The 25,704-nt window shown below is 41.6% G+C and overlaps 1 protein-coding gene across 1 annotated transcript in view; it reads right to left on the reverse strand.

The window, feature by feature from the left end:
* LOC121581431 (carboxyl-terminal PDZ ligand of neuronal nitric oxide synthase protein-like) overlaps positions 1–25,319 on the reverse strand; it is a 32,185-nt gene extending 6,866 nt beyond the window's left edge. Inside the window, exons 1-8 of the mRNA XM_041896929.1 lie at positions 24,870–25,319; positions 24,336–24,407; positions 11,650–11,742; positions 9,391–9,464; positions 8,381–8,489; positions 4,382–4,514; positions 4,125–4,249; positions 1,520–1,672 (exon numbers count right to left, since the gene is read on the reverse strand). Coding sequence (XP_041752863.1) covers positions 1,520–1,672; positions 4,125–4,249; positions 4,382–4,514; positions 8,381–8,489; positions 9,391–9,464; positions 11,650–11,742; positions 24,336–24,407; positions 24,870–24,974 — 864 coding nt within the window. The 5' untranslated portion in view covers positions 24,975–25,319. The remainder of the gene's footprint in view (positions 1–1,519; positions 1,673–4,124; positions 4,250–4,381; positions 4,515–8,380; positions 8,490–9,390; positions 9,465–11,649; positions 11,743–24,335; positions 24,408–24,869) is intronic.
* Between the last annotated feature and the right edge of the window lie 385 nt (positions 25,320–25,704).

Raw genomic sequence — 25,704 nt, forward strand, 5'->3', positions numbered from 1 at the left:
ATGTAGGTACTGTATGTAGGTATGTAGGTACTGTATGTAGGTACTGTATGTAGGTATGTAGGTACTGTATGTAGGTATGTAGGTACTGTATGTAGGTACTGTATGCAGGTATGTAGGTACTGTTTGTAGGTACTGTATGTAGGTATGTAGGTACTGTATGTAGGTACTGTATGTAGGTATGTAGGTACTGTATGTCGGTATGTAGGTACTGTATGTAGGTACTGTATGTAGGTATGTAGGTACTGTATGTAGGTATGTAGGTACTGTATGTAGGTACTGTATGTAGGTACTGTATGCAGGTATGTAGGTACTGTATGTAGGTACTGTATGTAGGTACTGTATGCAGGTATGTAGGTACTGTATGTAGGTATGTAGGTACTGTATGTAGGTATGTAGGTACTGTATGTAGGTACTGTATGTAGGTACTGTATGCAGGTATGTAGGTACTGTATGTAGGTACTGTATGTATGTCGGTACTGTATGTAGGTATGTAGGTACTGTATGTAGGTATGTAGGTACTGTATGTAGGTACTGTATATTTGTGTGCATACTTACACACCAGGCGCTTGCATGCACAAATGCGAACACACACACACACACACACACACACACACACACACACACACACACACACACACACACACACACACACACACACACTTTGTGTATTACTATACTTGTGAGGACACACACAAATACACACGTAAATATTATAAATGAATATGCACACATGGGTTATTAAACACACACACAGAAACACAAAAAATATCAAACTAAAATTCACAGACTGAACGTTTTTTCCCTCCTGTGATTCTGCCTCTGTTCACTCAGCATTAGAAAGAATCTGTCGTTATAACCAAAAACCAGCCCATACGTCATTAGAACAAGCCACGTGATTACAAGAGAGAATGGGAAACAGAAAAGAGAGCGTAGAGTGACACCGTGGAGCCAGCTTGCTCATTAGTCATGAGGAATGTCTTATATTACACCCGCAGAGCAGAGAGCTACCTTTGATGAAAAACACTGTCTTGTCTTCCCTTGCAGCCACAGCAGCAAAAGGCAATACCTCTCCCTTGTTGAACTGTCAATCATTAGAGGGGTACCTCGGGGTAGTAAGAACCAATTAAACTAAATAAACACTAATTAAAACTACTTAAAAAGTTTTCCAGAGGTGTGTGGTGCGTTCAATAACGTAAACACATTCGGAAATATGAACAAAAACCTAAATATATAAAATGCAGTATTTATAATACACATGTTACTGTTTATAATGACGGTTTAGACACAATATGAAATAGCCACTTGTGCCCACCACAGCAACTGCTGTAAGAGGTTTCTAGCTAACTAATAATCTGCCAAGGAACTGTAGCTCAAGTCTAAGTGTCTCTTTTTGATCTAAACTACCATAACAAACAGTGAAATGTACAGTATTTTGGCAAATCAAACTTAGCCAATGTTACTCATCAGCTGCGTTCAACAAGGCAAACCGTAATTTGGGAAGGTTTGAAAACGTGTCTACCTGTGCTACAGCAGCCTGGGCCTGCTGCTCCTGCTGCTGGAGCTGTCTCTGGAGCAGCTGCAGCTGGTGCTCCACGGAGCGGGGGGAGTCCACGGCCAACAGGCCCGACACGGGTGGCCCCGGCCTGGGGGAGGTCAGCTGCAGGGCTGGGTCCTTGGATGGGGAATAAAGAGGACCAGGTCAGTTATTAGTGATCTATAATTAATGATGATAGGAGGGTACACATTTAGGATACACATAACATTACATATTGTTAGGGTGCAAGATTCCAGTAACTTTCCCAAAATCTCCTGGTTTTCCAGAAATCCTGGTAGAAGGATTCCCAGATTTCCTGTTAATTCCCTCCTGATTCTGGGAATCTTCAAACCGGGATTTCTAAAAAAACAGGACATTTTGGGGAAGTTACTGACATTTAACAAGCCCATTCTGTACATTGCTGTATGTGCATGCAAGTAGGAATTAGTTACTAATACTATTATCTTTATGTTGAGCAAAACTGTCATGGTTTCTATTCCATCTGACAGTATTAGCCTTGATTTTCCCCATTGGTGAATGGTGTCATTATGTTACTGCGTGCTATAATTGCGTACACCACAATAGTGAAAGCTCTTTTTGGAAACCTATTGGACTTCATTCAGCACTTCACTTATAGGCCTACCATCATAAAGCAATATGACACAGCACCAAGGACAGCTCCATACTAGCAGTAGTTATCTCTGTGCTATGAATACACCGGGCTGGGATTCAACACAATACGGTTCAATACAATACAATAGGCTACAAAAGAGTGTCTTACAATCAGCCAGGCAAGATAAAGCTATTAACAAACAGAGATAGATAGAGAGAGCGAGAGAGAGAGAGAGAGAGAGAGAGAGAGAGAATAGATAGAGAGCGGGTGGTATGACACACTGGTTAGTAGAGCACTGGATAGATAGCATCATGCTGTGTTTTCATCAATAAACCATAGGAACACATTAATATTACAACACCACCCTATGAAATATTTCTCGACAAACACAAGATAACATCTCAGTTCCACACTAGATCCTTCAGTAGCATCTGTTGATCTGCAAAATGCTTCCTTTAAGGGTGACGTTTTGTCATATGCAAGAATTATGTAAATGAGGCTGAAGACTCATTTACAATATTTATGAGGTTTGAAAATCGGTTGATGAGATGGTGCTCTCAAAGCCTTATATTAGTTAAGAGTTTTTGGGATGGAGGGCTTTGAATATTTTGTGTAACAATACACTTTACACTGCAAAAATATGGTGCTTTGCAGATTTGACCAGGGTCATGTTCAGTAGGTGGAAATGTTTTGAAACTGAGTGAAACGGGGAGGTACTACCTGAAGTATGTGGACACCCCTTCAAATGAGTGGATTCAGCTATTTCAGCCACACCTGTTGCTGACAGGTGTATAAAATCGAGCAAACAGCCAAGCAATCTCCATAGACAAACATTGGCAGTAGAATGGCCCGTACTGAAGAGCTCAGTGACTTTCAACGTGGCACCGTCATAGGATGCCACCTTTCCAACAAGTCAGTTCGTCAAATTTCTGCCCTGCTAGAGCTGCCCCGGTCAACTGTAAGTGCTGTTATTGTGAAGTGGAAACGTCTAGGAGCATCAACGGCTCAGCCGTGAAGTGGTAGGCCACACAAGCTCACAGAACGGGACTGGCGAGTGCTGAAGCGCGTAGCGTGTAAAAATCGTCTGTCCTCGGTTGCAACACCGAGTTCCAAACTGCTTCTGGAAGCAATGTCAGCACAAGAACTGTTCGTCGGGACTTCATGAAATGGGTTTCCATGGCCGAGCAGCCGCACACAAGCCTAAGATCACCATGCGCAATGCTAAGCGTCGGCTGGAGTGGTGTAAAGCTCACCGCCATTGGACTCTGGAGCAGTGGAAACGCATTCTCAGGAGTGATGAATCACACTTCACTATCTGGCAGTCCGACGGACGAATCTGGTTTTGGCGGATGCCAGGAGAACACTACCTGCCACAATGCATAGTGCCAACTGTAAAGTTTGGCGGAGGAGGAATAATGGTCTGGGGCTGTTTTCATAGTTCGGGCTAGGCCCCTTAGTTCCAGTGAAGGGAAATCTTAACGCTACAGAATACAATTACTTTCTAGATTCTGTGCTGCCAACTTTGAGGCAACAGTTTGGGGAAGGCCCTTTCCTGTTTCAGGATGACAATGTCCACCTGCACAAAGCGAGGTCCATAGAGAAATGGTTTGTCAAGATTGGTGTGCAGGAACTTGACTGGCCTGCACAGAGCCCTGACCTCAACTCCATCGAACACCTTTGGGATGAATTGGAACGTCGACTGCGAGCCAGGTCTAATCGCCCAACATCAGTGCCTGACCTCACTAATGCTCTTGTGGCTGAATGGAAGCAAGTCCCTGCAGCAATGTTCCAACATCTAGTGGAACGCCTTCCCAGAAGAGTGGAGGCTGTTACAGCAGCAAAGGGGGGACCAACTCGATATTAATGCCCATGATTTTGGACGGAGATGTTCGACGAGCAGGTGTCCACATACATTTTCTGTTGCAAAACGTTTCGCTACAGTGTGATGTAATGAATAAGACCCAGGTCATACAGTACCTTCACATCTTTACTAAGAAGGTCCTGGCTTTTGGTCTTGTCCAGGTCAGATGACAAACAGTCTATGCTCTCCTCCGTGGTTGCTTCAAGGTCGGTCGAATCAGACAATGCCAACCTCGTCTTGGCTGAATGAGAGAGATGGATGGAGAGTAAGATGGTTCTAGGTAATAAGATGGTTCTAGGTAATAAGATGATTCTAGGTAATAAGATGGTACTAGGTAATAAGACAGTATGGTGCGTGAGCGAGTGAGTCACACCTGGCACGACGTCTGCCCCATCTGCGTCGGCAGCATTGGTCTCCACTCCCTCCTCGGAGCTCTGCTGCAGGGTCAGCTGGTGGCACACGTCAAAGGCCTGGCCCACTGTCCGCACAATGTGCATGGCCTGGGACTAGAGGGGGGAGAAAGGAGAGAGAGGGAAAGAGAGAGAGAGAGGGAAGGAGAGAGAGAGGGAAGGAGAGAGAGAGGAAGGAGGAGAAGAGAGAGGGGGAGGAAGGAGGAGAAGAGAGAGGAGGAGGAAGGAGGAGAAGAGAGGGGGAGGAAGGAGGAGAAGAGAGAGGAGGAGGAAGGAGGAGGAGAGAGGGGTAGTGAGATAAAAGATGGAAGAAGATATATTAGAAGGAGAGGGAGAGAGAAAGAGAAGGGGAGGGAGGGAGGGAGGGGGAGAGATAGGGGGAGGGAGGGAGGGAGGGAGGGAGGGAGGGAGGGAGGGAGGGGAACAAAAGAAGGGGGAGGAGATGTTTTGACTGAGCAGTAATTCAGCAGTTGGCCTCTTGCTCATCTACAGTAGGTGCATGCTGTCGTTGTGATGGATTGGTTCATTCCAGAGCCGTAAGGTCTCAAGGTTTTCCTTTAGACCCTACTAGGCACAACACACTCATAAATCCATTGGTTATATAGCCAAAATAATTAAATAGTTCCTACTTTATACAACCTTGTCCTTAGAGCAATAATGCCGCAAGGTACGAAGGTGGGTAGTCTTGTGCACTCAGTGGCACATTGACATGGTGCTTTTAAAATGCCTCACATTCACACAGTAGCTTAGGAATGCTACCACAAGGCTTTCATTCACTACTCTATGTCAGTAAGCACAGGGCAAGTGTTGTGTGTGAGATGGTGTGCTTCTATGGTGCAACAATAATAGTCATAGTTATATGTATCGTATTCTATGTTACCTATGTATAGTAAGTACCATACTGTACCGTATAATGATAGTTTGGGCCATTTCCAGTAGATGCCTCAATCCAAAGAAATCACCACCAATTTTCATTTTACACGGCCCCAACAGGAAGTGAACGATGACCTTTGAGATACTAGCACTGCGATTCAAACTAACAATCTGGACCACAAGGCCAATTAGAAATTTCAGGCTTATATAAACCCAACAGTGATCAATGGGAGCCAGGCCGCATGAAGCCCAGAGTTATCAAGCAGAATCAGCAGTTCAGCCTCCACTCCTCTGGACAAAGTTTGATCTGGAAGCCCGAGATAATAAATAATAATATGCCGTTTAGCAGACGCTTTTATCTAAAGCGACTTACAGTCATGCGTGCATACATTTTTACGTATGGGTGGTCCCTGGTATCGAACCCACTGTAACTGACGTTACAAGCGCCGTGCTCTACCAGCTGAGCTACAGAGGACCGTAGAGGCTGGAGGCATCTGAGAGGCACGACTACACTAGATACAGGATTACGCCCTGTGTCTTTACTCTCTGGTAAAGATGGTAGGTGGTACTGGTTGCAAAATGTCACCAAGTACAGAATTAAAAGCCTCTTTCATCTCGACCTCGCTCTCTAACTGCATCCCGTTCCCTATGTATTGCACTACTTTTGACCAGGGCCCACATTCCCCAATAGGGAATAGGGTGCCATTTGTGACGAATTAGTATGCTGCTTCACTCAGTCACTGTCAACAGTACATGTCTGGTATCCATTTTTATTTTTTATTAATTTACTAGGCAAGTCAGTTAAGAACAAATTCTTATTTACAATGACGACCTACACCGGCCAAACCCGGACAACGCCGGGCCAATTGTGCGCCGCCCTATGGGACTCCCAATCACGGCCGGTTGTGATACAGCCTGGTTTCGAACCAGGGGGTCTGTAGTGACACCTCAAGCACTGAGATGCAGTGCCTTAGACCACTTTTGTTATGAATCAAATTGGCGCCGTTTGATATGCAGCTATGGGGTAGTCACATGCCATTATTTTCTACAAGCATTTCTCTATCATGCAGAGTTGAAAGTCTTCAGGTGTGTGTACTGTGTGCAACTGTGATCTTGTAGATGAGACAATGTGTGTGTGTGTGTGTGTGTGTGTTTGTGTATAGACAAAGCTCTCTATTGAGATTATTTACCACGGATCATATACCACGGATTTTATACCACGGACCATATACCACAGATTATATACAACGGATCATATACCACGGATTATATACCACGGATTATATACCACGGATCATATACCACGGACCATATACCACGGACCATATACCACGGATTATATACCACGGACCATATACCACGGATTATATAACACGGATTATATACCACAGATTGTATATAACTGATTATATGCCACTGATCTGGATCCTGTGGATAATTTACATCTCATACCCAGCCCACTCCCACAGAGATGCACACTGTCTTAACCATAGAATTACATAGAACATATATAGAAAGTATTCACACCCCTTCACTCTTTCCACATTTTGTGTTATAGCCTGAATTTAAAATGGATTAAATGTAGATGTTTTAGTCACTGGGCTACACACAAAGTGGAATTATGTTTTTATAAATGAAAACAAATTCATTAAAAATGAAAAGCTGAAATGTCTTGAGTAAATAAGTATTCAACCCCTTTGCTACGGCAAGCCTAAATAAGTTCAGGAGTACAAATGTGCTTAACAAGTCACATAATAAATTGCATGGACTCACTCTGTGTGCAATAATAGTGTTTAACATTATTTTTTAAACGATTACGTCATCTCTGTACCCCCAGTCGAGCAGTGAATTTCAAACACAGATTCAACCACAAAGACCAGGGAGGTTTTCCAATGCCTCACAAAGAAGGGCAGATATTGGTAGATCGGTAAAAATAAAAAAGCAGACATTGAATATCCCTTTGAGCATGGTGAAGTTATTAATTACACTTTGGATGGTGTATCAATACACCCAGTCACTACAAAGATACAGGTGTCCTTCCTAACTCAGTTGCCAGAGTGGAAGGAAATAACTCAGGGATTTCACCATGAGGCCAATGGTGACTTTAAAACAGTTACAGAGTTTAATGACTGTGATAGAAGAAAACTGAGGATGGATCAACATCATTGTAGTTACTCCACAATACTAACTTAATTTACAGAGTGAAAAGAAGGAAGCCTGTACAGAATGCAAATATTCCAAGACATGCATCCTATTTGCAATAAGGCACTAAAGTAAAACTTCCAAAAAATGTGGCAAAGAAATTAACTTTATGTCCTGAATACAAAGCGTTATGTTTGGAGCAAATCTAACACGACACATCTTTAAGTACCACTCTTCATAATTTCAAGCATGGTGGTGGCTGCATCATGTTATGGGTATGCTTATCATCGGCAAGGACTAGGGAGATTTTTATAATAAAAAGAAACGGAATAGAGCTAAGCACAGGCAAAATCCTAGAGGAAAACCTGATTCAGTCTGCTTTCCAACAGACACTGGGAGACAAATTCACCTTTCAGCAGGACAATAACCTAAAACAAAATGCCAAATATACACTGGAGTTGCTTACCAAGACGACATTGAATGTTCCTGAGTGGCCTAGTTACAGTGTTGACTTAAATCGGCTTGAAAATCTATGGCAATATTTGAAAATGGCGGTCTAGCAATGATCAACAACCAACTTGACAGAGCTTGAATATTTTTTTAAAGAATAATGTTCAAATATTGTACAATCTAGGTGTACAAAGCTCTTAGACATTTACACAGAATGACTCACAGCTGTAATCGCTGCCAAAGGTGATTCTAACATGTATTGACTCAGGGGATTGAATACTTATCTAATCATGATAAAGTATATTAGTGTTTTATTTTTCATAAATGTTTTACAAATGTTAGAATTTGTCTTCCACTTTGACATTACAGAGTATTTTATGTAGATTGTTAAAACAATTTTAATCCCACTTTGTAACACAACAAAATGTGGAAAAAGTAAAGGCAGTGTGAATACTCTCTGAAGGCACTGTAGAATTTCAGGATCTCTAAGGTCTTACCTTCCTCTTGGATTTGAATACATTACAAAGGAACATGTTGCTCTGTCCATCTCTCGCAATGTAACTGAAGATCTTCAAGTCCTGGGCGTCATGTGACACATAGAAAATCCTAAATGAGACAGGGAATATGTCTTGATCATGAGAATTTGATTGATTTCAATGCAACGGTTTTTATATCAATATCAAATAATTTCTCTGTAACAATTAAGTAACTTACTGTAATAGTTTTCCATTAAAATGGTCAAAAATATATTTTTAGTAAAAACGATTTCTCAACAAATAATTGTGCTAGGACTCTCTGGGAGTGTTCTGAGTGGGGAGGGGGAAAACTGAAAACTATCTGTTATTGGCAGAGAGGTCTGGAACTCTCTTTGTAATTGGTCTATTAACCAATTTACCGCCTGGTGATGTCACCAGGCAAGCCAACATTGTCCGTCCATGCAACCTGCTGATTAGAATGTCCTATGTAGATTGTATTTTCAGGGGCCTCCCGAGTGTCACAGCAGTCTAAGGCACTGCGTCACAGTGCTAGAGGCGTCACTACAGATCAGGGTTCGATCCTGGGCTGTGTTGCAGCCGGCCGTGACCGGGAGACCCATGAGGCGACGCACAATTGTCCCAGCGTCATCCGGGTAAGGGGAGAGTTTGGCCAGCCGGGATGTCCTTGTCCCATTGCGCTCTAGTGACTCCTTGTGGTGGGCGTGCACGCTGACTTCGGTCACCACACTTTTACAGTGTTGGTTTCATCAGCTGTTGTACAATATGATATAAAACACAGGAAAAACTGAATTTTGACTTTACTGGGCCTTTAACGACTCAACCAATAGTCATCAATGGGCCAAAGTGTAAATATACGGCCCAAAATGCTGTGCAGTCAAAAACATGATTTTCCTGTGTCTCAGTAAGGTACTTAATTTTTACCCAGAAATGATTTGATATTGAGATAAAATGCCTGCATTGGACTTTTAAAAAGGGTGTTATGTTTGAGGACACTTTGACCATGTCCTTACCTATAGATGGGGTCTTGTGTTATCATGACTGTGTTGTCATCCCATGACCACTCTTTCCTCTGGAAGACAACCAGAGAACAACCACTTACAAAATGCAGAAATTCACTTCTATGATTTATGACTTAGGGATAGATTTATGAAGTGTTTCACCTAAAATAAATATGGACTTAAACTTTTTCCATCTGCAGAGACACTCAAGATGGAGGACCTTGTAGCTTCCATGAAGGACAGAGAGCTATGGCATTCCAACTTTCGGCAAATCAACACATTCCGCATCCATAAGCCATTCCGCCACCATATGCAAAGAATGTTGATCATAAAACTGTCTTTTTACAAAAAAACATTTGTCTCTGGAAAATAACAGTTACACACTTCACACTGGTGAAAACGTTTACTAAATCTAGCCCTTCAGTATAATGGGCTGAGAAATTTTTTCTTAACGCAGAAACTGTAGATGTACAATGCATTCGGAAAGTATTCAGACCCCTTCACTTACAGCCTTATTCTAAAATGGATTAAATTGTTTTTTTCCCCCCCTCATCAATCTACACACAATACCCCATAATGACAAAGCAAAAACACATTTTTAGAAATGTTTGCAAATTTATAAAACAATTATAGAAATATCACATTTACATACGTTTCCAGACCCTTTACTCAGTACTTTGTTGAAGCACCCTTGGCAGGGATTACAGCCTTGAGTCTTCTTGGGTATGACGCTACAAGCTTGGCACACTTGTATTTGGGGAGTTTCTCCCATTCTTCTCTGCAGATCCTCTCAAGCTCTGTTAGGTTGGATGGGGAGCGTCACTGCACAGCTGTTTTCAGGTCTCTCCAGAGATGTTCGATCAGGTTCAAGTCCGGGCTCTGGCGGCCCACTTAAGGACATTCAGAGACTTGTCCCGAAGCCACTCCTGCATTGTCTTGGCTGTGTGCTTAGGGTCGTTGTCCTGTTGGAAGGTGAACTTTTGTCCCAGTCTGAGGTCCTGAATACTCTGGAGCAGGTATTCATCAAGGATCTCACTGTATTTTGCTCCATTCATCTTTGCCTCGATCCTGACTAGTCTCCCAGTCCCTGCCGCTCAAAAACATCCCCACAGCATGATGTTGCCAGCACCATGCTTCACCATAGGGATGGTGCCAGGTTTCCTCCAGACGTGACACTTGGCATTCAGGCCAAAGAGTTCAATCTTGATTTCATCAAACCAGAGAATCTTGTTTCTCATGGTCTGAGAGTCCTTTAGGTGCCTTTTGGCATACTCCAAGCGGGCTGTCATGTGCCTTTTACTGAGGAGTGGCTTCCGTCTGGCCACTCTACCATAAAGGCCTGTTTGGTGGAGTGCTGCAGAGATGGTTGTCCTTCTGGAAGGTTCTCCCATCTCCACAGAGGAACTCTGGAGCTCTGTCAGAGTAACCATCGGGTTATTGGTCACCTCCCTGACCAAGGCCCTTCTCCCCCGATTGCTCGGGTTGGCCGGGCGGCCAGCTCTAGGAAGAGTCTTGGTGGTTCCAAACTTCTTCCATTTTAGAATGATGGACGCCACTGTGTTCTTGGGAACCTTCAATGCTGAAGAACGTTTTTGGTACCCTTCCCCAGATCTGTGCCTCGACACAAACCTGTCTCGGAGCTCTACGGACAATTCCTTTGACCTCATGGCTTGGTTTTTGCTCTGACATGCACTGTCAACTGTGGGACCTTATATAGACAGGTGTGTGCCTTTCCTAATCATGACCAATCAATTGAATTGACCAAAGGTGGACTCCAATCGAGTTGTAGAAACATCTCAAGGATGATCAATGGAAACAGAATGCACCTGAGCTCAATTTTGAGTCTCATAGCAAAGGGTCTGAATAGTTATGTAAATCAAGTATTTCTGTTTTAAATTTTTAATAAATGTGCAAACAATTCTAAAAACCTGTTTTCACTTTGTCATTATGGGGTATTGTGTGTAGATTGATGAGGATTTTTATTTTTAATTTAATCCATTTTAGAATAAGGCTGTAACTTAACGAAATGTGAAAAAGTCAAGGGGTCTGAATACTTTACGAATGCACTGTATGTATAATTGACTTCAGTGTAATACAATAATTGATGTTGGTGTGCACTATGGACACTACACAAGACAGTCAAGCTCATACAATGTAAGTTGAAGGGGACTAAGAAAAGGTCTGCAATACAATGATACAATAATTCATAATAAAGAACAACGTTCTGACACTCTGTCTTCATCAGGGTTTTATCTGTCAAAGGGGACTTACCTTTTTTTTTTTTCTCAAAACCACCCTTACACCATCTGCAGACACGATGATGTTGACTTTCTTCTTCTTAATGTTCTTCAATTTGAATTCATACTGCGGGGAAAATGTCAATTAGATACACTACCGGTCAAAAGTTTGGACACACCTACTCATTCAAGGGTTTTTCTTTATTTTTTATTATTTTTTACATTGTAGAATAATAGTGAAGACATCAAAACTATGAAATAACACATATGGAATCATGTAGTAACCAAAAAAGTGTTAAACAAATCAAAATATATGTTATATTTGAGATTCTTCAAATAGCCACCCTTTGCCTTAATGACAGCTTTGCACACTCTTTGAGGGTTCACCGACCACCACACACTACGATCAGAGACGGCTGCAGACAATGATCAGATTTTCATGCCATATTTATACAGTTGAAGTCGGATGTTTACATACACCTTATTTATTTTTTATTTTTTATGTCATTTAGCAGATGCTATAATTAAGAGCAACTTACAGGAGCAATTAGGGTTAAGTGCCTTGCTCAAGGGCACATCAACAGACTTTTCACCTAATCGGCTCGGGGATTAGAACCAGTGACCTTTCGGTTACTGGCACAACGCGCTTAACCACTAAGCTACCTTAGCCAAATACATTTAAACTCAGTTTTTCACAATTCCTGACATTTAATCCTAGTAATCATTCCCTGTTTTAGGTCAGTTAGGATCCCCACTTTATTTTAAGAATGTGAAATGTCAGAATAATAGTAGAGGGAATTATTTATTTCAGCTATTATTTCTTTCATCACATTCCCAGTGGTTCAGAAGTTTACATACACTCAATTAGTATTTGGTAGCATTGTCTTTAAATTGTTTAACTTGGGTCAAACGTTTCGGGTAACCTTCCACAAGCTTCCCACAATAAGTTGGGTGAATTTTGGCCCATTCCTCTTGACAGAGCTGGTGTAACTGAGTCAGGTTTGTAGGCCTCCTTACTCGCACACACTTTTCAGTTCTGCCCACAAATGTTCTATAGGATTGAGGTCAGGGCTTTGTGATGGCCACTCCAATACCTTGACTTTGTTGTCCTTAAGCCATTTTTCCACAACTTAGGAAGTATGCTTGGGGTCATTGTCCATTTGGAAGATCAATTTGCGACCAAGCTTTAACTTCCTGACTGATGTCTTGAGATGTTGCTTCAATATATCCACATAATTTTCCTTCCTCATGATACCATCTATTTTGTGAAGTGCACCAGTACCTCCTGCAGCAAAGCACCCCCACAGCATGATGCTGCCACCCCCGTGCTTCACGGTTGGGATGGCGTTCTTCGGCTTGCAAGCAACCCCCTTTTTCCTCCAAACATAACGATGGTCATAATGGCCAAACGGTTCTATTTTTGTTTCACCAGACCAGAGGACATTTCTCCAAAAAGTACGATCTTTGTTCCCATGTGCAGTTACAAACCGTAGTCTGGCTTTTTTATGGCCATTTTGGAGCAGTGGCTTCTTCCTTGCTGAGCGGCCTTTCAGGTATGTCGATATAGGACTCGTTTTACTATGGATATAGATACTTTTGTACCTGTTTCCTCCAGCATCTTCACAAGGTCCTTTGCTGTTGTTCTGGGATTGATTTGCACTTTTCGCACCAAAGTACGTTAATTTCTAAGAGACAGAACGCGTCTCCTTCCTGAGCGGTATGATGGCTGCGTGGTCCCATGGTGTTTATACTTGCATACTATTGTTTGTACAGATGAACGTGGTACCTTCAGGCATTTGGAAATTGCTCCCAAGGATGAACCAGACTTGTGGAGGTTTACAAAAACAATTCTGAGGTCTTGGCTGATTTCTTTAGATTTTCCCATGATGTCAAGCAAAGAGGCACTGAGTTTGAAGGTAGGCCTTGAAATACATCCACAGGTACACCTCCAATTCACTCAAATGATGTCAATTAGCCTATCAGAAGCTTCTAAAGACATAACATCATTTTCTGGAATTTTCCAAGCTGTTTAAAGGCACAGTCAACTTAGTGTATGTAAACTTCTGACCCACTGGAATTGTGATACAGTAAATAATAAGTGAAATAATCTGTCTGTAAACAATTGTTGAAAAAAGTACTTGTGTCATGCACAAAGTAGATGTCCTAACCGACTTGCCAAAACTATAGTTTGTTAACAAGAAATTTGTGGAGTGGTTGAAAAACAAGTTTTAATGACTCCAACCTAAGTGTATGTAATCTTCCGACTTCAACTGTATCATTCTTAGTACATATTGTGTAAATTCATCTGGTGTAGATACGTATAGATTGCATCTGGATTACTGTTACAGTGCTATTTGGGTTGTTAATTAGATTTGTTCCGATTTATTTATTTTTTCATTATTATTTGTGTACTTTCATTATTATTTGTGTATTATTTGTGTACATTTTACTGCATTGTTAGGAGCCAGTAACATAAGGATTTTGCGGCACCCGCTATAACATCTGCTAAACTGTGTTTGCAACCAATAAAGTTTGATTTGATTTGATTTGATAATACAGCTTTGTTGTACACAGGAGATCCGGTTAGGAACCTGGTCAGCACAGTACAGCCTGGCTCAGCTCAGCTCGGTTCGGTTCAGTGATGTGAAAAGGATATTATACCAGAGCCAGAGGTGAGGGACGGGATGGACAACCAGATACACGCCACCATCCACCCCCACACAGCCCTACAGACCCAGGGGCTACATGCCACCATCCACCCCCACACAGCCCTACAGACCCCGGGGCTACACGCCCCCACACAGCCCTACAGACCCCGGGGCTACACGCCACCATCCACCCCCACACAGCCCTACAGACCCAGGGGCTACACGCCACCATCCACCCCCACACAGCCCTACAGACCCAGGGGCTACACACCACCATCCACCCCCACACAGCCCTACAGACCCTGGGGCTACACGCCCCCACACAGCCCTACAGACCCCGGGGCTACACGCCACCATCCACCCCCACACAGCCCTACAGACCCAGGGGCTACACGCCACCATCCACCCCCACACAGCCCTACAGACCCAGGGGCTACACACCACCCTCCACCCCCACACAGCCCTACAGACCCCGGGGCTACACACCACCCTCCACCCCCACACAGCCCTACAGACCCTGGGGCTACACGCCACCATCCACCCCCACACAGCCATCTACTTCCTGTATCCTGACAGTGGGAAATGAGCTGGAACATAGAGAGGATGGTTCTCATTATTTTCATGGGCATCAACAAAGCTCTGCCTCCTGAAACCTAGAAATAGAGAACATATCCTGGCATTCTGGTATTCCCCCTCTTTATGCTATTGTATGGGATTTGGAAGGCAGCAATGCCTGAAGAATGGATGTGGTGTTTTTTGTCCCAGCCGATGCAATCTTTCCTAGCCCGGTTTCAGATACGTATGTGCTGGCAGCACAAAGAGATCTGGGACCAGGCTAACTTTTCCACCATAAAGTAGAGTAGGCCATGTCCTCTACTGTACACCAACAAGGGGACTTGGCCCAGGAAGGATGACTTTGATAAACACTAAACGCTCGTTGAGCCCAATGGCATTATGTTCACAGAGGACAATTTACTTTCCCCCTTTTCTTCCTTTTATTGAATGCCAACAAGGGAAGTGGAATCTGATCCAATAAGAATGACTGTAATAAACACTTGTTGGGCCCCAAAGTTCACAAAGGATATGTTCCACTTCACTTTCTTCAGAAGTTGTCTCTCGGATGACCTCAATCAACGCTTCCTGGGCCTAATTTCATTATTTTCCTACAGGATACTCAATTTGACTTTCCTCCTAAGAAGTTGTCACGACTTCCTCCGAAGCTGCCACCTCTCCTTGTTCGGGCAGGCTTCGGCGTTCGTCGTCACCGGCCTTCTAGCCACTGCCGCTCCTCATCTCATCATTCCATTTGTTTTGTCTTGTTGACTACACACACCTGGTTCATATCCCCTCATCATTACCTGTATAAGTGTTCCCTATGCCCCCTTGTCTTTGTGTGTGATTGTTTACTGTGGAGGAGAGAGAAGCTTGGTGGAGCTCCGTGTATTTTGTATCGCCGGGAATATTCCCTCTGTGCCTTGTATTTTCCAGTGCGCCTGTTTTGCCCACTGGAGTGTTTTTACGCATTACTGCGTAACTCTGTGTTTCAGAATAAATCCTGTTATTCTGTGATTTACCCTCCTGCGCCTGAGTCCTTCGAAATCACCTCATCACAGAAGTTGTCTCTCAATGTACGCCAACAAGGGAACCTAGTCCAAGAAGGATGACTTTGATAAACACTTACTTTATTCTATCACGGATGTGGGGGGGTAGATCAGCTTTAATATTGCAAATAGATTGTGGCTTCTATCAATGTAATTGTCTGCATCATTTCCAATCCCCCGTATATATTTTTTTTGCTAAAATATATATTATTCTAAATATATATTCTTTAATATATTTTCCTTCTTTATTATTTTCCCCTAACCCTACCAGCCCTTCCCTAATTGGAGTAAACTAATGGACAACAATACTTAGGCTTCCACCTCCAGTTTATACATACTACATACATTCCACGGACAGTATATTTTACATTAGTTATCTTTTCTTTGTTTTTAGGCCCAGCCTTCAGCTACCCTCAACCCCTCCCATCTATCTCTGAACACCATCCAGTTTAGATTTCTAGCTGCCATACATTTTTCCACTGTGCTGTGATGTTTCACAAAGGTTCTGAACCTTTCTATTCTCATAGTTTCTACAGATTGTAAATTAAAGATAAACCCCTTAGCTAAGAGTATTATTATATTATTGATCGATTGACTATGACTTATCAAATCACCCAGCAGCGCTATTTGCAGAGTTAGCTCCAAGTTAAATGTTGCAATTTTTCTGCCATTGCTGAACCTGCAACCGAAAACAAGCTACATATGGGCAGTACCAAAACAAGTGATCTAATGATTCTGTATCTTCGCAGAAAAATCTGCAGAGCTGTGATGGTTGTATTGTCCATATACATAACATTCTATTGGTTGCAAGAATTTTGTATAATCATTTAAATTGAAAAACTTGAATCTGGCGTCGTTTTGTGTATCAGTTCCCAACTATTTTGCCTGTATGGTGCAGCTGTCCATTTTTTGGTCCTTAAATTAAACTGGTATACTTTTCATTTCTCACAATTTTCTTGAGCCAATTTCGGTCTTTAATGCAGGGCTGACAGACAACTTCCTTACCTTCTCCCCTTTCCACTTGCCTCCTCCATTTTTTCGGTAATGCTGCAATCCGGTGGTTGTAATTTTGGATAGAGCAGACATTTCCATATATTTTCGTGAACTGCATGTGTGACATAACTACACCAGTCCTATTTATAATACCATTTACAAAGATTATACCGTTTTTGAAACACCTTTTATAAATTAGTATATTTGAGTTTAACCATAATATTTGTTCTAATGTTTGTTCTGTCTTCTCTGGAGCTTTTCTATGGCTTGTTTTTAAAAAAGTGATATTTTGGAGACTATTTCATTTTCAAATAACCTAAAGTGAGAGGTTGTAATCTGAATGAAGAGAAAAAGGCCATTCTAGAACACGGGGTGAGCCATTCTTACTAATCTGCTAGAGAACCAGTTCTGATTTAAGTATAGATTTTGTATGACTGAAGCCTTTAGTGAGAGGTCCAATGCTTTAATATTTAATAATTTCTGCCCTCCGAATTCATATTCATTTTATAAATAGGCCCCTTTTGTCTGGCTTTTTGTTCCAAATAAAGTGGAATAATTTTTGCTCATATAATTAAAAAAAACAAGTTGTTAGGTGTAGGCAGGGCCATAAGTAGATAGGTAAACTGGGATATTTTTTTATTGTTGGTATTTTACCCCCAATTTTGTGGTATCCAATTGGTAGTTACCATTTCTGCAACTCCCGTACAGACACGGGAGAGGCGAAGGTCGTGCGTCCACCGAAACACAACCCAACCGAGCTGCACTGCTTCTTGACACAGTGCCCGCTTAACCCAGAAGCCAGCCGCACCAATGTGTCGGAGGAAAGACTGTACACCTGGTGACCGAGTCAGCGTGCACTGTGCCCGGCCCGCCACAGGAGTCGCTAGTGCGCGATGGGACAAGAACATCCCTGCCGGCCAAACCCTCCCCTACCCTGGACGACGCTGGGCCAATTGTGCGCCGCCCAATGGGTCTCCCGGTCGCGGCCGGCTGCGACAGAGCCTGGACTCGAACCAGGACCACAGCGCCACTCGGGAGGCCCCCAGGTAAACTGGGATATGACTAAATAATTAATCAGGGTGATTTTTCCACAATAGACAGGTGTTGTCCTTTCCATGGTAGCAAAACCTTATCTAATTTGGCTAACTTTCTATTAAAATGTATTGTAGTGAGATTATTTATTTATTTGAATACCGAGTACACTTCACCGTCGAACCATTTTATTGGTAAACTACACGGTAATGTAAAAGTTGTAATTTTAGCCCATTGATGTTATTGTTGGATCTGGTTTTAATAGATAACATTTCGATGGCCATAATAAATAGATATGCCGATAGTGGACAACCTTGTTTTACTCCTCTTGACAATTTTATACATTCTGAGAAGTAGCCATTATTTACTATTTTACACCTGAGGTTACTATACATAACTTGAACCCATTGTACTATTCATAACTTTAACCCATTGTATAAGAGATTCTCCAAAATTGAACTAGTCCAGGCATTTATATATAAATTCCAGTTGTACTTTATCAAAGGCCTTTTCAAAGTCAGCTATGAATTCAAGGCCTGGATTCCCAGATTTGTCATAGTGTTCTATTGTTTCCAGTACTTGTCTTATATTATCTCCAATGTGTCGTCCATGTAAAAAACATGTCTGATTAGGATGAATAATATCCAACAATATCTTTTTAATTCTATGGGCTATGCATTTTGCAAGGATTTTGGCATCACAACACTGAAGTGTAAGGGGTCTCCAGTTTTTTAGGTGGACTGGATCTTTATATTTATCATCTGGGTCCTGTTTCAGTAATAGTGAAATCAGACCTTCTTGCTGAGTATCTGATAGTCTACAATTTTTATAGGAGTTGTTAAAACATGTTAATAACGGACCTTTGAGTACGTCGACAAATATTTGATATACCTTAACTGGTATGCCATCCAGCCCTGGAGTTTTCCTGGACTTGAAGGCTTTAATTGCATCTAGAAATTCCTCCTCTGTAATTAGGCCTTCACATGAGTCTTTCTGTGTGGCTGTTCATTTTACACGATAATATAAAAAAATCCTTACAATTAACTTCAGTTAGTGGAAATGGAGGAGACTGAAATTAAAACATATGCTTAAAGTACTTTGTTTCCTCTTTCAGAATATTGTAGCATTTCTATGTTGTAGATTAAAAACTAATTTGGTGCATTTTTTACTATATTCCATCTAGTTCGCTTTATTTTTATAATATACAGTGGGGAAAAAAAGTATTTAGTCAGCCACCAATTGTGCAAGTTCTCCCACTTAAAAAGATGAGCGAGGCCTGTAATTTTCATCATAGGTACACATCAACTATGACAGACAAAATGAGAAAAGAAAATCCAGAAAATCACATTGTAGGATTTTTTATGAATTTATTGGCAAATGATGGTGGAAAATAAGTATTTGGTCAATAACAAAAGTTTCTCAATACTTTGTTATATACCCTTTGTTGGCAATGACACAGGTCAACGTTTTCTGTAAGTCTTCACAAGGTTTTCACACACTGTTGCTGGTATTTTGACCCATTCCTCCATGCAGCTCTCCTCTAGAGCAGTGATGTTTTGGGGCTGTCGCTGGGCAACACAGACTTTCAACTCCCTCCAAATATTTTCTATGGGGTTGAGATCTGGAGGCCACTCCAGGACCTTGAAATGCTTCTTACGAAGCCACTCCTTCGTTGCCCGGGCGGTGTGTTTGGGATCATTGTCATGCTGAAAGACCGAACCACGTTTCATCTTCAATGCCCTTGCTGATGGAAGGAGGTTTTCACTCAAAATCTCACGATATATGGCCCCATTCATTCTTTCCTTTACACGGATCAGTCGTCCTGGTCCCTTTGCAGAAAAACAGCCCCAAAGCATGATGTTTCCACCACCATGCTTCACAGTAGGTATGGTGTTCTTTGGATGCAACTCAGCATTCTTTGTCCTCCAAACATGACGAGTTGAGTTTTTACCAAAAAGTTATATTTTGGTTTCATCTGACCATATGACATTCTCCCAATCCTCTTCTGGATCATCCAAATGCACTTCAGACGGGCCTGGACATGTACTGGCTTAAGCAGGGGACACGTCTGGCACTGCAGGATTTGAGTCCCTGGCGCGTAGTGTGTTACTGATGGTAGGCTTTGTTACTTTGGTCCCAGCTCTCTGTAGGTCATTCACTAGGTCCCCCCGTGTGGTTCTGGGATTTTTTGCTCACCGTTCTTGTGATCATTTTGACCCCACGGGGTGAGATCTTGCGTGGAGCCCCAGATTGAGGGAGATTATCAGTGGTCTTGTATGTCTTCCATTTCCTAATAATTGCTCCCACAGTTGATTTCTTCAAACCAAGCTGCTTACCTATTGCAGATTCAGTCTTCCCAGCCTGGTGCAGGTCTACAATTTTGTTTCTGGTGTCCTTTGACAGCTCTTGGTCTTGGCCATAGTGGAGTTTGGAGTGTGACTGTTTGAGGTTGTGGACAGGTGTCTTTTATACTGATAACAAGTTCAAACAGGTGCCATTAATACAGGTAACGAGTGGAGGACAGAGGAGCTTCTTAAAGAAGTTGTTACAGGTCTGTGAGAGCCAGAAATCTTGCTTGTTTGTAGGTGACCAAATACTTATTTTCCACCATAATTTGCAAATAAATTCATAAAAAATCCTACAATGGGATTTTCTGGAATTTTTTTTCTCAATTTGTCTGTCATAGTTGACGTGTACCTATGATGAAAATTACAGGCCTCTCTCATCTTTTTAAGTGGGAGAACTTGCACAATTGGTGGCTGACTAAATACTTTTTTGCCCCACTGTATTACACTTTATCGTTCTTGAATGAGTTCATACATTTATTTGAGTTTTTCCTCTAACTTATTCTGTGCCTCTATGTTACAGTTTTTATTGGTATCTATCTCTACTGTTAGTTCCTCTATTTCCTCTTTTAAGATGAACTCTTTTGACCTAAATTGTTTTTGTTTTAATAAAGATGAGTATTGAATTGCACGGCCTCTAAAGGCACATTTAAAAGTGTCCCATACAATAAGGGGATCTGCTGTACCTATGTTATGTAGGAAAAAATCAGTTATCAATTATTCTGTCTTGGTTAATAACAATTTGTCATCCAGTAGGCTTTGATTAAATGTCCAATATCCTCGCGGAATTTCTGTAAGAGTAATGTTTATACCAATTATTTTATGGTCCAACCACATTCTGTCCTCTATCAACACTTTTTTAAAACTTTTGGTGCCAGCAAGAATGACATAAGAAAGTAGTCAAGACGACTAGCTTGATTGAGCCTCTGCCATGTATATCTCACTAGGTCAGGATATTTAAGCCTCCAAATATCCACTAGTTCCAATACAGTCGTATGAAAAAGTTTGGGCACCCCTGACAATTTCCATTTATAAATAATTGGGTGTTTGGATCAGCCATTTCATTTTGATCTATCAAATAACTGATGGACAGTAATATTTCAGTAGTGAAATTAGGTTTATTGGATTAACAGAAAATGTGCAATATGCATCAAAACGAAATTAGACGGGTGCATACATTTGGGCACCCCAACAGAAAAATCACATCAATATTTAGTAGAGCCTCCTTTTGCTAAAATAACAGCCTCTAGATGCTTCCTATAGCCTCTAATGAGTGTCTGGATGAAGGTATTTTGGACCATTCCTCCTTACAAAACATCTCCACTTCAGTTAGGTTTGATGGTTGCCGAGCATGGACAGGCTTTTTTCAAATCATCCCACAGATTCTCAATGATATTCAGGTCTGGGGACTGGGATGGCCATTCCAGAACATTGTACTTGTTCCTCTGCATAAATGCCCGGGTAGATTTTGAACAGTGTTTTGGGTTGTTGTCTTGTTTAAATATCCAGCCCCGGCGTAACTTCAACTTTGTGACTGATTCTTCAACATTATTCCCAAGAATCTGCTGATATTGAGTGGAATCCATGCGACCCTCAACTTTAACAAGATTCCCAGTACCGGCACTGGCCACACAGCCCCACAGCATGATGGAACCCCCACCAAATTTTACTGTGGGTAGCAAGTGTTTTTCTTGGAACGCTGTGTTCTTTTGCCGCCATGCATAACGCCCCTTGTTATGACCAAATAACTCAATCTTTGTTTCATCAGTCCACAGCACCTTATTCCAAAATGAAGCTGGCTTGTCCAAATGTGCGTTTGCATACCTCAAGCGACTCTGTTTGTGGCGTGTGTGCAGAAAAGGCTTCTTCCGCATCACTCTCCCATACAGCTTCTTCTTGTGCAAAGTGCGCTGAATTGTTGAACGATGCACAGTGACACCATCTGCAGCAAGATTATGTTGTAGGTCGTTGGAGGTTGTCTGTGGGCTGTTTTTGACCGTTCTCACCATCCTTCACCTTTGCCTCTCAGATATTTTACTTGGCCTGCCACTTCTGGCCTTAACAAGAACTGTGCCGGTGGTCTTCCATTTCCTCACTATGTTCCTCACAGTGGACACTGACAGCTTACATCTCTGCGATAGCTTTTTGTAGCCTTCCCCTAAACCATAATGTTGAACAATCTTTGTTTTCAGGTCATTTGAGAGTTGTTTTGAGGCCCCCATGTTGCCACTCTTCAGAGGAGAGTCAAAGAGAACAACAACTTGCAATTGGCCACCTTAAATACCTTTTCTCATGATCGGATGCACTTGTCTATGAAGTTCAAGGCTTAATGAGCTCACCAAACCAATTGTGTGTTCCAATTAATCAGTGCTAAGTAGTTACAGGTATTCAGATCAACAGAATGACAAGGGTGCCCACATTTTTGCATAGCCTATTTTTCACATCTGATTTAATTTCATACAAATTAATATTGCTATACTAAAAATCTTTGTCTGGACAATACCCCAGTACTCAGCTTTTATTAGAAAATGAATGGCATGCCACTGTGATCATTTTCTGTGACGACAGAGTAAATTATTATGCAGCCTCAGAGGGGTGCCCAAACTTTTTCATACGACTGTATATCCATAATATTCGTAATTTCCTTAAGTGCATGAGGGTGATAGTTTGTAGTGTGATTTCCTTTACCGTCCATTGAGGTACTTACAACCGTATTATAATCTCCCACCATAATGTAGGATCTTAAATTGAGCCAGTTTGCTACAGCAGGAAAATAATCCTGCAGCAACAGGAAATGTGAATTATTATGTGGATTATAATTAATGGACATTTTGTAGGGGTTGATACATTTTTCATAAGAGCAAATCAAGTCTGAAATGTAAAAGTGGAAATTAAAAACTTTAGAAGCCTTTTTAAACCTCAAATACACTACAAGTTTGCATTGCCTTTTGTTCAGGAAAATTCTCAGCAACAAAAAAGTGATCAAATTTCAATCCTACACCTGTATGTTCACAAACAATATTCCCCTTCACTTTCCTCCTTATACAGTGAGGGAAAAAAGTATTTGATCCCCTGCTGATTTTGTAAGTTTGCCCACTGACAAAGAAATGATCAGTCTATAATTTTAATGGTAGGTTTATTTGAACAGTGAGAGACAGAATAACAACAAAAAAATCCAGAAAAACGTTTATAACATTTTTGACATGCGTTTTTCTGGATTTTTTTGTTGTTATTCTGTCTCTCACTGTTCAAATAAACCTACCATTAAAATTATAGACTGATCATGTCTTTGTCAGTGGGCAAACGTACAAAATCAGCAGGGGATCAAATACTTTTTTCCCTCACTGTAAGAGTTGTCTCTCTCCGGGTGTCATTGAGGAACTGGCCAACATCTGTGTCACACAGACACTGACCTCTGTGTCACACAGACGCGGCGGCATGGCTAGATTAAATGGAGCATTTGGCTCTCCCAGCGGACTCTGCAGCAGTTAAATCCTCTCCGTAACACTGTAATACTCTGGCCCACTGCAGTATCCGTTAATGCCAGACACCATCGCCATCTCTGTCTCATCTCTCCAGCGGGGAGGACGTCTCTTAAAGAGATGTTTAAGGATTTTGGTTTTAAGATTAAGAAAGAGAACTCCTTATATCAGTATGAAAATGTATGCACTCACTAACTGTAAGTCGCTCTGGATAAGAGCGTCTGCTAAAAGACTAAAATGTAAATGTAATAGCGAGATGGTTAGGATTGGTTTTATAGGATTAGAAGACATGGTTGGTTTAGACTGAGATTATAGTCTTATACCCTTAGAATACTATGATTGATTGATTTGCAATATTTGATAGGAAGCCATGTAGTTCTGTTTGATATGCAGATACCATTCCAATGTGAGCGAGTAGAATATTAATATCTTAAAAATATATTGGGCATGCATGCCACACACACACACACACACACAGTCCAAGTTCTTGACATCCGAAAGGCATTGATATATTCCTAATATGGAGAAAGCATCATTACTGGAAGGGAGAGAAAAACATGTAATATTATGGCCCACAGATAACTAGATAATTGATAAAGTGATTATTTAAGTGTCTTACCCGTATCCTTCTCATTGCAGCCACTATCTCCATTCGGCTATTCGGACGACCCACTTCCAGACTGCCAATGTACTATAATATTTACACAGTTATGAGATTTGTCATTAGTGACTGGAGTAGTCTTGAACTCTTACTCTGATCTCATCTGCTTCTTGTCCAACGGAGTTCACTATACATCCTGAATGAATTGTAAAGGGTAGGCTACTGTAGGTCTATATGGATTTGATAAATTGGTATAGGATAATACATTCATGAATACATTTCAACAAGCACACTGTAACATATAATACAGTGCAATCAGAATTCAATCAACACGCACTGTTGAGTGTAATATTAGGGCACAATTCAAATGAAATAAAAATGTAAATCTAGCTATCATCATTATATTGTCCTAACATTTTGGGAGAATATCATTTTGGAAGAATATCATTTTGGATATCAATTCATTATAAACTCAGCTCAGTCATATCATCCTTACACTATAGACCCTTTTTGATGAGCAGCTACTGTAGTTCATAGCCTATGTAATATTACCTTTGCCTCGAAGCAGACCCCATGGTGAAATGCCGCCTCGTTGTGCATGGGGATCCTCAAGTCCTGTGCATCATCCACTAAATTATACTTGGTTATCCCTGGCATCGCCCTTCTGATAAACGACTTGTCCAACACTAGTTTTATGCCAACGCTTTTAGAAGACTGTAAATACGCGCATCTCGCTCAACACTCATGAAGGTCTTTGATTGGTTAGTCGCATAGAACCCAGCGGTCATTCGGGTTGAACCACTGTGCGCGACAGATTGATTGGCTAATGAATTCTATTAACGCCATAATCGTCTAGCAGTTCAATTTGATACAGTCCGAGCTAGAATATCTGCCAGTCTAGTGGCGTTTCAGATGACGCACAATTCTTAAGGCAAGGTTGTCACTTATTTTTCTGTCTTATCCATAAATAAAAACTGATGTTTAAGCGCGTGCCAAATGACGAATGACAGCATCCAAATCCGCTTGAAGACCAGCTGTGTGATTTTTTAAATCGGGGGATTCTACTGTTTTCATTGGAACAGAGCATAGCAGCATCATCATCATAGACTTGCAGAAGTAGCATATAACTCTCTCCAATTCAGGTAAAACCTGTAATAAGGGTTGCATGACATCTAGTGGCATAATCTGGAAACAGTGCAGCTACTGTTTTCAAATGTCCCTACTGTATTCTCTATTGGTCTCCAGATTAACTAAGTAAGCCTATGCAGATGGTTGCCTACTATTTGGGAACAACTAATCACAGAATCCATTTGATGCATGAGAGTTTCGTCACAAGGACCAGGCCATTGTCCCCAGGATGGATTTGCTACACAATGCCAACGGTGCA

The sequence above is a fragment of the Coregonus clupeaformis genome, chromosome 14 (genome assembly GCF_020615455.1).
Source record: "Coregonus clupeaformis isolate EN_2021a chromosome 14, ASM2061545v1, whole genome shotgun sequence".
NCBI lineage: Eukaryota > Metazoa > Chordata > Actinopteri > Salmoniformes > Salmonidae > Coregonus > Coregonus clupeaformis.